Source organism: Ranitomeya imitator, chromosome 2 (genome assembly GCF_032444005.1).
Source record: "Ranitomeya imitator isolate aRanImi1 chromosome 2, aRanImi1.pri, whole genome shotgun sequence".
In the NCBI taxonomy this organism is placed as follows: Eukaryota; Metazoa; Chordata; class Amphibia; order Anura; family Dendrobatidae; genus Ranitomeya; species Ranitomeya imitator.
In genome coordinates, this window is record NC_091283.1 from 229,737,114 (window position 1) to 229,752,323 (window position 15,210).

The 15,210-nt window shown below is 41.7% G+C and overlaps 1 protein-coding gene across 4 annotated transcripts in view; it reads right to left on the reverse strand.

Moving 5' to 3' along the window:
• Positions 1-15,210, reverse strand: part of PHKA1 (phosphorylase kinase regulatory subunit alpha 1) — a 452,411-nt gene that overhangs the window by 407,536 nt on the left and 29,665 nt on the right. For all 4 annotated transcript variants that reach the window (XM_069748675.1, XM_069748674.1, XM_069748673.1 and 1 more), the window contains exon 3: positions 14,881-14,928. In XM_069748675.1, the coding sequence (XP_069604776.1) occupies positions 14,881-14,928 (48 nt within the window). The remainder of the gene's footprint in view (positions 1-14,880; positions 14,929-15,210) is intronic.

Genomic DNA, 15,210 nt, shown 5'->3' on the forward strand with positions numbered 1-15,210 from the left:
ACTGGCTATGAGAGCCTTGGAATTCCATATTGAAAAATACAGTCAATATTCACAAGATTTTAAAAAAAAATTCTTGCAGGTTGTTTTTTTTATGCTAACCCACAGTATTTTTTCTTTTGCTGATGCTGTATTTCCACAGAAGACAGGTGTCCCGATGGGGGCTAAATATTCCCCGTCTTTAGCCAATCTGACTATGGCCTTATAGGAGCACAAATATATATATATATATATATATATATATTCTGTGGATAATCCTTATTCCGGGGCGTGGTCTGGTATGGCAGATACATCGATGACCTGCTCATCATATGGGGGGAGATGTGTCTGCCATACCGGACTTCATTAAATACATGAATAACAGTTTTAATATTAAATTCACTCACAGGTGTGATAGGAAAAATTTCAGTCCTGGATCTGGAGTTACCAGGCAAAGAAGGTCACACCATCATTACCAAAACGCATGTAAAACCTAAAATCGAGAACATGGCTGGAAGTCAATGGCTTCGACAAGTGCGGAACCACATCGTGCAGCACATGTGAACATGCGCTTACAAGCAAAACCTTCAATGACAAGAAAAATTCATCAATGTATAATATAAAGCAATTCATAAATTGTCATACGACTAATGTGGTCTATAAAATAGATTGTGAGAGCTGTAATTTAACATATGTTGGTTGTACCACATGAAAACCAAAGACGCGCATATCCGAACATTGGAGGGATACACTAAAAGGAAATGGTAATAATCACAATATTTCCATGGTAGCAAAACACTTTATAACCCACCACGCCGGAAATATATCAGCAATGAAAGTCCAAGGTATAGAACAAATAAAAAAATCACCGCGCGGTGGAGATATAAAAAGACGCCTCTTAACCAGAGAGGCATTCTGGATTTATAATCTAGAAACAAGATATCCAAATGGCCTGAATAGGAGAAATGAATTCATGTTCCATTATTTGTAAATAGTTGTTGTATCTATTATGTCATTTATATGTATTATGATGTTTTAAAGATTTGTAATTTTTCTGTGAAATTTTGATAGGTTTTATACATAACCAAAATCCAAAAAGTGGACACACCACCTCCAAATATACATTATCATACCAAAAAACACCCTAACAATAATAGGTGAAAAAGAGGCATAAGCAGATGTAATATATTTAAAACATAATATTTTTATTGAACAAAAAAACATTAAAAACAAGACAAGGAATTTCAAAGAAATTACTGATGGAAAAAACACAAGGAAAAAAGGAAATGGACAAAGCTGCATAACACTATAGCACCTTCCAAATATTTATGTATATTTATGGGAACCAGCCCTATAAAAGTAAAAAATAAATAAATAAAGTGGCATGTGCACTCAAGATCTATTGCTAAGAAAACCGCATCCCTATATTAGCAGCAGTATATAATGATTATTTTATTGACAGGCTTATGCATATTGCACAATAATATATTATATATATATATATATATATATATATATATATATATATATATATATATATATATATATATATATATAAATATATATATATATATATATATATATATATATATATATATATATATATATATATAAATATATATTGTCTTGCCTCTATAATTAAATATACAAAGTGCCTCGTGCCAAAACTGTTGCGGTTTATCAAAAACAAAGTGTCAGCGTGCTTACACCACCTAAAAAAAGTTGAAGGTGCTTAGTGCAAAAAATCACAGAGATGTACTAAGGCTACGTTCATACTAGCGTTGTGCGCCGCTGCGTCGGCAACGCACAACGCACGCAAAAACGCGGCAAAACGCACGCAAAAACGCTGCGTTTTGCGACGCATGCGTCGTTTTTTGCCGAAAATCGGACGCAAGAAAAATGCAACTTGTTGCGTTTTCTTGGTCCGACGCTAGCGGTAAAAAAGACGCATGCGTCGCACAACGCAACAAACAAAAACGCATGCGTCCCCCATGTTAAACATAGGGGCGCATGACGCGTGCGTCGCCGCTGCGTCGCCCGACGCTAACCCCACGCACACTAGCATAACGCTAGTGTGAACGTTACCTAATAAGCAGTAGCAGCAGCAGAGAACCTGTTTGCAGGAGTTTCAATACTCATAAGGCAAAGTGTCAATATGTCTGCACCGCTTAAAATAAGCTAAAAGTGCCCAGTGCAAAAATCACAGAGATATAATAATACGCAATAGCAACAGAGAACCTGTTTGTAGGAGTTTCAATACTCATAAGACAAAGTGTCAATGTGCCTGCACCGCTTAAAATAAGCTGAAAGTGCCTAGTGCAAAAAGTGACAAGCAGATGTAATGATAAGCAGTAGCAGCCGAAATCCTATTTTACTCACATCTATGTGTCTCCTTCCTTGTGTGCCCATCAGTGACCCCGACAGCGCCATTTCGCCTGGTGGCTTCTTCAAATAGGGGCATGTATGTGCGCTGCATCTCCCCGTGTACTTATACCCCCACTCACAGCTGCAACCAATGCCGGCATACCCGGCTTTCTTCTGCGCATGCGCCGACAAACGAAACTCCCTCATAGAAAATAAAGTCTTCCTAGACTCCGCACTTGGGATGCAAGCGAGAGACGCTCTACATCAGAGGTGTCAAACTGCATTCCTCGAGGGCTGCAAACAGGTCATGTTTTCAGGATTTTCTTAGTATTGCACAGGTGATGGAATCATTCTGTGCAGGTGATTAAATTATCACCTGTGCAACACAAGGAAATCCTGAAAACATGACCTGTTTGCAGCCCTCGAGGAATGCAGTTTGACACCTCTGCTCTACATCACCAATTGTGGGCGGAGTAGGAAGGCATAGGGAAGCTCTTATCAGCGCATGCGCCCTCCAGGTGCCGAGATGGAATAGCGGTTTTACAATACTAAAAGGTCAGCATTCTGGCTTTGAAAATAATACCGCATTCAATATATATTTGTGAAAATAAATGAACTACATCCTGTGTGAACAGGTGACACTGCACCTACAGTTAGGGCCAGAAATATTTGGACAGTGACACAAGTTTTGTTATTTTAGCTGTTTACAAAAACATGTTCAGAAATAAAATGATATATGTAATATGGGCTGAAAGTGCACACTCCCAGCTGCAATATGATAGTTTCCACATCCAAATCGGAGAAAGGGTTTAGGAATCATAGCTCTGTAATGCATAGCGTCCTCTTTTTCAAGGGACCAAAAGTAATTGGACAATGGACTCTAAGGGCTGCAATTAACTCTGAAGGCGTCTCCCTCGTTAACCTGTAATCAATGAAGTAGTTAAAAGGTATGGGGTGGATTCCAGGTGTGTGGTTTTGCATTTGGAAGCTGTTGCTGTGAGCAGACAACATGCGGTCAAAGGAACTCTCAATTGAGGTGAAGCAGAACATCCTGAGGCTGAAAAAAAGAAAAAATCCATCAGAGAGATAGCAGACATGCTTGGAGTAGCAAAATCAACAGTTGGGTACATTCTGAGAAAAAAGGAATTGACTGGTGAGCTTGGGAACTCAAAAAGGCCTGGGCGTCCACGGATGACAACAGTGGTGGATGATCGCCGCATACTTAATTTGGTGAAGAAGAACCCGTTCACAACATCAACTGAAGTCCAGACAGAACACTCTCAGTGAAGTAGGTGTATCTGTCTCTAAGTCAACAGTAAAGAGAAGACTCCATGACAGTAAATACAAAGGGTTCACATCTAGATGCAAACCATTCACCAATACCAAAAATAGACAGGCCAGAGTTAAATTTGCAGAAAAACACCTCAAAAAGCCAGCTCAGTTCTGGAAAAGTATTCTATGGACAGATGAGACAAAGATCAACCTGTACCAGAATGATGGGAAGAAAAAAGTTTGGAGAAGAAAGGGAACGGCACATGATCCAAGGCACACCACATCCTCTGTAAAACATGGTGGAGGCAACGTGATGGCATGGGCATGCATGGCTTTCAATGGCACTGGGTCACTTGTGTTTATTGATGACATAAGAGCAGACAAGAGTAGCCGGATGAATTCTGAAGTGTACCGGGATATACTTTCAGCCCAGATTCAGCCAAATGCTGCAAAGTTGATTGGACGGCGCTTCATAGTACAGGTGGACAATAACCCCAAGCATACAGCCAAAGCTAACCAGGAGTTCATGAGTGCCAAAAAGTGGAACATTCTGCAATGGACAAGTCAATCTCCAGATCTAAACCCAATTGAGCATGCATTTCACTTGCTCAAATCCAGACTTAAGACGCAAAGACCCACAAACAAGCAAGACCTGAAGGCTGCGGCTGTAAAGGCCTGGCAAAGCATTAAGGAGGAAACCCAGCGTTTGGTGATGTCCATGGGTTCCAGACTTAAGGCAGTGATTGCCTCCAAAGGATTTGCAACAAAATATTGAAAATAAAAATATTTTGTTTGGGTTATGTTTATTTGTCCAATTACTTTTGACCTCCTAAAATGTGGAGTGTTTGTAAAGAAAATGTGTACAATTCCTACATTTTCTATCAGATATTTTTGTTCAACCCTTCAAATTAAACGTTACAATCTGCACTTGAATTCTGTTGTAGAGGTTTCATTTCAAATCCAATGTGGTGGCATGCAGAGCCCAACTCGCGAAAATTGTGTCACTGTCCAAATATTTCTGGCCCTAACTGTATATAGTGATATATAGGATTTCGGCTGCTACTGCTTATCATTACATCTGCTTGTCACTTTTTGCACTAGGCACTTTCAGCTTATTTTAAGCGGTGCAGGCACATTGACACTTTGTCTTATGAGTATTGAAACTCCTACAAACAGGTTCTCTGTTGCTATTGCGTATTATTATATCTCTGTGATTTTTGCACTGGGCACTTTTAGCTTATTTTAAGCGGTGCAGACATATTGACACTTTGCCTTATGAGTATTGAAACTCCTGCAACCAGGTTCTCTGCTGCTACTGCTTATTAGTACATCTCTGTGATTTTTTGCACTAAACACCTTCAACTTTTTTTTAGGCGGCGTAAGCACGCTGACACTTTGTTTTTGATAAACCGCAACAGTTTTGGCACGAGGCACTTTGTATATTTAATTATAGAGGCAAGAAAATGTATATATATTAATGTGCAATATGCATAAGCCTGTCAATAAAATAATCATTATATACTGCTGCTAATATAGGGATGCGGTTTTCTTAGCAATAGATCTTAAGTGCACATGCCACTTTATTTATTTTTTACTTTTATAGGGCTGGTTCCCATAAATATACATAAATATTTGGAAGGTGCTATAGTGTTATGCAGCTTTGTCCATTTCTTTTTTTCCTTGTGTTTTTTCCATCAGTAATTTCTTTGAAATTCCTTGTCTTGTTTTTAATGTTTTTTTGTTCAATAAAAATATTATGTTTTAAATATATTACATCTGCTTATGACTCTTTTCCACCTATTATTGTTAGGGTGTTTTTTGGTATGATAAATTTTGATAGGTGCAGACTCTGCAATTAATACCAGGTGATCAAATCAGCTGTGTAAGAATAGATGGAACACCTTATAAAAACTAGAAGGTAGATGTAGGATTAAGCTGTGATAAAGATCTTAGTTGATCGAAACGCGTTGCAAATACCTTTCTTTTTCGCTGTCTATGCATCCATGATGTACAAGGATTCCTTGATGATTATGAAGTTTTAACTTGGAAAATAAAGACTTTGAATTTGAAGGAGCTGGAACTACCACTTCATTCCATATATTGTATCCACTGCAGGTCGGGTCAGGACGAGTTCCGTGCACCTGTGGTATCGGTGAGCTGGCGGAGGCTTAGCCTCTTTTTCTTTTGTTTTACTATACCAAATACCACTGTACAGTGCCCATATAATACCGAGTGCTCACATACCAGCAACAATAAGAGAAACCATAGCATTCCAGTAAGCAGTAAGTAACTAATGAAGAAGAAAGGTGAAAGAAGTTCACCACAAACAACCACAATAGCCGTCATGAGGAAGAAAATATCAACTATTTTAGAAAAGAGGATACATGGCACGACCACCAGGAGGGACACACCGAGGCAGTTGTGGCACAATAATCCCACAGTATGGACACATATACACCTATATTCTACTGTCAGGAAAAGAGAGCTACATGTGGGAAAGGCTGCTGTGTGTCACTGCATGTACGTCACAATGAGGGTATACAGCATGTGGTGATCGCACAGCACCAACAGCTACATGACCAAAAGGAGCTACAGAATACCCGGGCCTAGGCTGCAGGCAGGGGCACACTGGCTCCGGCCCAACCTGCGTTTCCGATGCTTGTCCTTCGTCAGGGGGCATGAAAGGGCTGGGAAGTGGGGGCAGTGGACCGGATTTGAGCGTCACCATGACTACCGCGATGCTGGTCAGCGTCAGCGGTATTGATGTCCTTGATCTTAACATCCATGGAGGTAAGACATCCCAACGCCTTGCCCAATTGGAGGCGAGGTGGAATTGGACCCTCAATACAGTCCATCCACGTGGTCTTAGAAACGCTCAGCTTTGCTCCTTCCTTGTGATCGCTCCCAGCTGTTGTTCATGTGTAACTGTGTGCACTTATGCATTGTTCTTAGTATTTTTTTAACTGCTATTTTGTATCTTTTCGCTTTCTCCGGAAATCGTTTGGAACAATAATCTATCCGTACTCTAGTTTCCTGCAGTGGCTACTACCACTATATATATACATAGTGGGATGGGTATGTCATTTTCAGGATACCTTTCTGGACCATTGAGAAAAAAATATTGATTGGTATGTGTTCAAATTATTCTGCTCATCTGTTATGTGATCTGTGCAATTAGTGCACCATTTATGAGGACACACTTATACCATTTATGTTTTTTCACATAATGTCACTTTAGATAGCTTACTATATGGAACTAGTCTATATGGACCACGGTGTGAATTACTTGTACGATGGACTCCTCGCCAGAGACGGACTACACCTCAACAAACCTGGGAAACACACATTCGCCAGAAGACTCGCTACACTCATCAGGAGGGCGTTAAACTAGAAGAGGGGACGGGAAGAAAAACATTAGACTTGAACAAAGAAGATCCAGGAAAACATACTCAGAAGGGAGGTAAGAACATTTCTAAAACAATCCACAGCGAGGAGATTGGAACAAAACAAAATCCTCTAAACTGCATGCTTGCAAACGCCAGAAGCCAGACAAACAAGATGGAAGAACTAGAAGCAGAAATATCTACAGGTAACTTTGACATAGTGGGAATAACCGAGACATGGTTAGATGAAAGCTATGACTGGGCAGTTAACTTACAGGGTTACAGTCTGTTTAGAAAGGATCGTAAAAATCGGAGAGGAGGAGGGGTTTGTCTCTATGTAAAGTCTTGTCTAAAGTCCACTTTAAGGGAGGATATTAGCGAAGGAAATGAGGATGTCGAGTCCATATGGGTCGAAATTCATGGAGGGAAAAATGGTAACAAAATTCTCATTGGGGTCTGTTACAAACCCCCAAATATAACAGAAACCATGGAAAGTCTACTTCTAAAGCAGATAGATGAAGCTGCAACCCATAATGAGGTCCTGGTTATGGGGGACTTTAACTACCCGGATATTAACTGGGAAACAGAAACCTGTGAAACCCATAAAGGCAACAGGTTTCTGCTAATAACCAAGAAAAATTATCTTTCACAATTGGTGCAGAATCCAACCAGAGGAGCAGCACTTTTAGACCTAATACTATCTAATAGACCTGACAGAATAACAAATCTGCAGGTGGTCGGGCATCTAGGAAATAGCGACCACAATATTGTACAGTTTCACCTGTCTTTCACTAGGGGGACTTGTCAGGGAGTCACAAAAACACTGAACTTTAGGAAGGCAAAGTTTGACCAGCTTAGAGATGCCCTTAATCTGGTAGACTGGGACAATATCCTCAGAACTAATAATACAGATAATAAATGGGAAATGTTTAAGAACATCCTAAATAGGCAGTGTAAGCGGTTTATACCTTGTGGGAATAAAAGGACTAGAAATAGGAAAAACCCAATGTGGCTAAACAAAGAAGTAAGACAGGCAATTAACAGTAAAAAGAAAGCATTTGCACTACTAAAGCAGGATGGCACCATTGAAGCTCTAAAAAACTATAGGGAGAAAAATACTTTATCTAAAAAACTAATTAAAGCTGCCAAAAAGGAAACAGAGAAGCACATTGCTAAGGAGAGTAAAACTAATCCCAAACTGTTCTTCAACTATATCAATAGTAAAAGAATAAAAACTGAAAATGTAGGCCCCTTAAAAAATAGTGAGGAAAGAATGGTTGTAGATGACGAGGAAAAAGCTAACATATTAAACACCTTCTTCTCCACGGTATTCACGGTGGAAAATGAAATGCTAGGTGAAATCCCAAGAAACAATGAAAACCCTATATTAAGGGTCACCAATCTAACCCAAGAAGAGGTGCGAAACCGGCTAAATAAGATTAAAATAGATAAATCTCCGGGTCCGGATGGCATACACCCACGAGTACTAAGAGAACTAAGTAATGTAATAGATAAACCATTATTTCTTATTTTTAGGGACTCTATAGCGACAGGGTCTGTTCCGCAGGATTGGCGCATAGCAAATGTGGTGCCAATATTCAAAAAGGGCTCTAAAAGTGAACCTGGAAATTATAGGCCAGTAAGTCTAACCTCTATTGTTGGTAAAATATTTGAAGGGTTTCTGAGGGATGTTATTCTGGATTATCTCAATGAGAATAACTGTTTAACTCCATATCAGCATGGGTTTATGAGAAATCGCTCCTGTCAAACCAATCTAATCAGTTTTTATGAAGAGGTAAGCTATAGGCTGGACCACGGTGAGTCATTGGACGTGGTATATCTCGATTTTTCCAAAGCGTTTGATACCGTGCCGCACAAGAGGTTGGTACACAAAATGAGAATGCTTGGTCTGGGGGAAATTGTGTGTAAATGGGTTAGTAACTGGCTTAGTGATAGAAAGCAAAGGGTGGTTATAAATGGTATAGTCTCTAACTGGGTCGCTGTGACCAGTGGGGTACCGCAGGGGTCAGTATTGGGACCTGTTCTCTTCAACATATTCATTAATGATCTGGTAGAAGGTTTACACAGTAAAATATCGATATTTGCAGATGATACAAAACTATGTAAAGCAGTTAATACAAGAGAAGATAGTATTCTGCTACAGATGGATCTGGATAAGTTGGAAACTTGGGCTGAAAGGTGGCAGATGAGGTTTAACAATGATAAATGTAAGGTTATACACATGGGAAGAGGGAATCAATATCACCATTACACACTGAACGGGAAACCACTGGGTAAATCTGACAGGGAGAAGGACTTGGGGATCCTAGTTAATGATAAACTTACCTGGAGCAGCCAGTGCCAGGCAGCAGCTGCCAAGGCAAACAGGATCATGGGGTGCATTAAAAGAGGTCTGGATACACATGATGAGAGCATTATACTGCCTCTGTACAAATCCCTAGTTAGACCGCACATGGAGTACTGTGTCCAGTTTTGGGCACCGGTGCTCAGGAAGGATATAATGGAACTAGAGAGAGTACAAAGGAGGGCAACAAAATTAATAAAGGGGATGGGAGAACTACAATACCCAGATAGATTAGCGAAATTAGGATTATTTAGTCTAGAAAAAAGACGACTGAGGGGCGATCTAATAACCATGTATAAGTATATAAGGGGACAATACAAATATCTCGCTGAGGATCTGTTTATACCAAGGAAGGTGACGGGCACAAGGGGGCATTCTTTGCGTCTGGAGGAGAGAAGGTTTTTCCACCAACATAGAAGAGGATTCTTTACTGTTAGGGCAGTGAGAATCTGGAATTGCTTGCCTGAGGAGGTGGTGATGGCGAACTCAGTCGAGGGGTTCAAGAGAGGCCTGGATGTCTTCCTGGAGCAGAACAATATTGTATCATACAATTAGGTTCTGTAGAAGGACGTAGATCTGGGGATTTATTATGATGGAATATAGGCTGAACTGGATGGACAAATGGCTTTTTTCGGCCTTACTAACTATGTTACTATGTTACTATGTTACTAGTCTTCACGCTGTGCTGCTTCCTATCCATAACCAGTGGTAGGATTTCCCATACATGCTGCCATTCTACATGTCCACATACACTATGTATGGGTATGCCCTTCATGCTTGCCATATGGAACTAGTCTTCACGCTGTGCTACTTCCTATGGATAACCAGTGGTAGGATTTCCCATACATGCTGCCGTCCTACATGTCCATATTCCATATACACTACGTATGGGTATGCTCTTCATGTGTGCTATATGGAACTAGTCTTCACGCTGTGCTGCTTCTTATACATAACCAGTGGTAGGATTTCCCATACATGCTGCCGTCCTACATGTCCATATTCCATATACACTACGTATGGGTATGCTCTTCATGTTTGCTATATGGAACTAGTCTTCACACTGTGCTGCTTCCTATGGATAACCACTGGTAGGATTTCCCATACATGCTGCCGTCCTACATGTCCATATTCCATATACACTACGTATGGGTATGCCCTTTATGCTTGCTATATGGAACTAGTCTTCACACTGTGCTGCTTCTTATACATAACCAGTGGTAGGATTTCCCATACATGCTGCCACCCTACATGTCCATATTCCATATACACTACGTATGGGTATGCTCTTCATGTTTGCTATATGGAACTAGTCTTCACACTGTGCTGCTTCCTATGGATAACCACTGGTAGGATTTCCCATACATGCTGCCGTCCTACATGTCCATATTCCATATACACTACGTATGGGTATGCTCTTCATGTGTGCTATATGGAACTAGTCTTCACGCTGTGCTGCTTCTTATACATAACCAGTGGTAGGATTTCCCATACATGCTGCCGCCCTACATGTCCATATTCTATATACACTACGCATGGGTATGCTCTTCCTGTGTGCTATATGGAACTAGTCTTCACGCTGTGCTGCTTCCTATGGATAACCAGTGATAGGATTTCCCAAACAGGCTGCTGTCCTACATGTCCATATACACTATGTATGGGTATGTTCTTCATGCTTGCTATATGGAACTAGTCTTCACGCTGTGCTGCTTCCTATGGATAACCACTGGTAGGATTTCCCATACATGCTGCCGTCCTACATGTCCATATTCCATATACACTACGTATGGGTATGCTCTTCATGCTTGCTATATGGAACTAGTCTTCACGCTGTGCTGCTTCCTATGGATAACCACTGGTAGGATTTCCCATACATGCTGCCGTCCTACATGTCCATATTCCATATACACTACGTATGGGTATGCCCTTTATGCTTGCTATATGGAACTAGTCTTCACGCTGTGCTGCTTCTTATACATAACCAGTGGTAGGATTTCCCATACATGCTGCCGTCCTACATGTCCATATTCCATATACACTACGTATGGGTATGCTCTTCATGTTTGCTATATGGAACTAGTCTTCACACTGTGCTGCTTCCTATGGATAACCACTGGTAGGATTTCCCATACATGCTGCCGTCCTACATGTCCATATTCCATATACACTACGTATGGGTATGCTCTTCATGTGTGCTATATGGAACTAGTCTTCACGCTGTGCTGCTTCTTATACATAACCAGTGGTAGGATTTCCCATACATGCTGCCGCCCTACATGTCCATATTCCATATACACTACGCATGGGTATGCTCTTCCTGTGTGCTATATGGAACTAGTCTTCACGCTGTGCTGCTTCCTATGGATAACCACTGGTAGGATTTCCCATACATGCTGCCATCCTACATGTCCATATTCCATATACACTACGCATGGGTATGCTCTTCCTGTGTGCTATATGGAACTAGTCTTCACGCTGTGCTGCTTCCTATGGATAACCAGTGATAGGATTTCCCAAACAGGCTGCTGTCCTACATGTCCATATACACTATGTATGGGTATGCTCTTCATGCTTGCTATATGGAACTAGTCTTCACGCTGTGCTGCTTCCTATGGATAACCAGTGATAGGATTTCCCAAACAGGCTGCCGTCCAACATGTCTATATACACTATGTATGGGTATGCCCTTTATGCTTGCTATATGGAACTAGTCTTCACACTGTGCTGCTTCTTATACATAACCAGTGGTAGGATTTCCCATACATGCTGCCACCCTACATGTCCATATTCCATATACACTACGTATGGGTATGCTCTTCATGTTTGCTATATGGAACTAGTCTTCACGCTGTGCTGCTTCTTATACATAACCAGTGGTAGGATTTCCCATACATGCTGCCGTCCTACATGTCCATATTCCATATACACTACGTATGGGTATGCTCTTCATGTTTGCTATATGGAACTAGTCTTCACGCTGTGCTGCTTCTTATACATAACCAGTGGTAGGATTTCCCATACATGCTGCCACCCTACATGTCCATATTCCATATACACTACGTATGGGTATGCTCTTCATGTTTGCTATATGGAACTAGTCTTCACACTGTGCTGCTTCCTATGGATAACCACTGGTAGGATTTCCCATACATGCTGCCGTCCTACATGTCCATATTCCATATACACTACGTATGGGTATGCCCTTCATGCTTGCTATATGGAACTAGTCTTCACGCTGTGCTGCTTCCTATGGATAACCACTGGTAGGATTTCCCATACATGCTGCCATCCTACATGTCCATATTCCATATACACTACGTATGGGTATGCCCTTCATGTTTGCTATATGGAACTAGTCTTCACGCTGTGCTGCTTCCTATGGATAACCAGTGATAGGATTTCCCAAACAGGCTGCCGTCCAACATGTCTATATACACTATGTATGGGTATGCCCTTTATGCTTGCTATATGGAACTAGTCTTCACACTGTGCTGCTTCTTATACATAACCAGTGGTAGGATTTCCCATACATGCTGCCACCCTACATGTCCATATTCCATATACACTACGTATGGGTATGCTCTTCATGTTTGCTATATGGAACTAGTCTTCACGCTGTGCTGCTTCTTATACATAACCAGTGGTAGGATTTCCCATACATGCTGCCACCCTACATGTCCATATTCCATATACACTACGTATGGGTATGCTCTTCATGTTTGCTATATGGAACTAGTCTTCACACTGTGCTGCTTCCTATGGATAACCACTGGTAGGATTTCCCATACATGCTGCCGTCCTACATGTCCATATTCCATATACACTACGTATGGGTATGCTCTTCATGTGTGCTATATGGAACTAGTCTTCACGCTGTGCTGCTTCTTATACATAACCAGGTGTAGGATTTCCCATACATGCTGCCGCCCTACATGTCCATATTCCATATACACTACGCATGGGTATGCTCTTCCTGTGTGCTATATGGAACTAGTCTTCACGCTGTGCTGCTTCCTATGGATAACCAGTGATAGGATTTCCCAAACAGGCTGCTGTCCTACATGTCCATATACACTATGTATGGGTATGTTCTTCATGTTTGCTATATGGAACTAGTCTTCACGCTGTGCTGCTTCCTATGGATAACCACTGGTAGGATTTCCCATACATGCTGCCGTCCTACATGTCCATAATCCATATACACTACGTATGGGTATGCCCTTCATGCTTGCTATATGGAACTAGTCTTCACGCTGTGCTGCTTCCTATGGATAATCACTGGTAGGATTTCCCATACATGCTGCCATCCTACATGTCCATATTCCATATACACTACGTATGGATATGCTCTTCATGTTTGTATACTCGCCCTTTGGTTTCTTTTTGCTGCCTATGCACTGCCCATATTTATTGCAGACATCCTCTATCCTTCCATGACATTGCGCGCTCAGGCTCTGCTGTGTCTGCCGGCTTTCAGCGTGTCTATGTGGGGGCTGACATCACGGTCCTCTGTGAGCTGCCTTTCGCCTCCCTCCTCATGATGCTGGCCAGCATCGCGGTAGTCATGGTGACGGATGCCTCACATCCGGTCCACTGCCCCCACTTCCCAGTACTTTCATGTCCCCTGACGAAGGACAAGCATCCGAAACGCAGGTTGGGCCGGAGCCAGTGTGCCCCTGCCTGCAGCCTAGGCCCGGATATTCTGTAGCTCCTTTTGGTCATGTAGCTGTTGGTGCTGTGCGATCACCACATGCTGTATACCCTCATTGTGACGTCCATGCAGTGACACACAGCAGCCTTTCCCACATGTAGCTATATTTTCATGCTTTTACTCATAACGACGTATTTTGGTCGTTTGTGATGAACGTCTTTCACCTTTCTTCTTCTTCCTCCTATGTCTATGGCGACCGGTCCACATTTTGGTCCGATATCTATGCAAACTGTATTTTTTTCTATAAATGAGAAGCTACATAACACCCTAATATACTGCATCTTTTCATGAGCTCCTTTTATTAATACCTAAATGATACTACATTACAGTGGCCAAGTAATTTAGTAGCAGCATGTGCGCCCCCCATCTGATTGTTCAGGGTTCAGCAGCGGCAAAAGCATGGTCTCAGGTCACTAGAGCAAACAACATCACAATCAGGCCACGAGAGACTAACAGGGCAAAAAAGGAGCCCTCGCTGTCACCTTAAATGCCGCAACAGCTACCACCCAATGTCCTCTAGACTAGAGGGCACACAGCCAAGGTCATGGGGCACCAACATTACCCGGAGCAGTGGAGGCTCGCCTGTCACTTAAGATGGTCACCACGAGGTGCGTCCATATCCAGCAACTCCTTCCTCAACATGATGTACATGGACCTGTTATGGTACAACAGCCGAATATTGCACCGACGTAATGAAATCGATACTACACATCTATCCATCTCTCGTATATATATAGTTGGGAATATTATGAGAAGTTACGGATGAGCCGGGCAGATCCCACGGTGCAGGCTCTATGTCTCCTGTTACTTACCTGTCTGATCATGCACTGGAGAAGACCCCGCATCAGCTTCACCACATTCTATGGAGACACAACACCAATGTTCAGCGTTAGTTACACAGACACCACTATGGTACAAGGCTCGTATCGTCATGGTCATACTGAGTGAGGCTTCATCCCTCCTCAAACTCCTTCACCAACCGTTACACATATCCAACATAAGAGAACTTCCAACAGACTCCATGAGAATGGTCCAAAATAAAATATGGAGCAGCATCCAGTGCAGGTGAAAGACTTGTAAAAACTTCACTCCGCCATCATACAATGCCTTGACCAAATGGTCCCTATCAAGTACTTGATAGG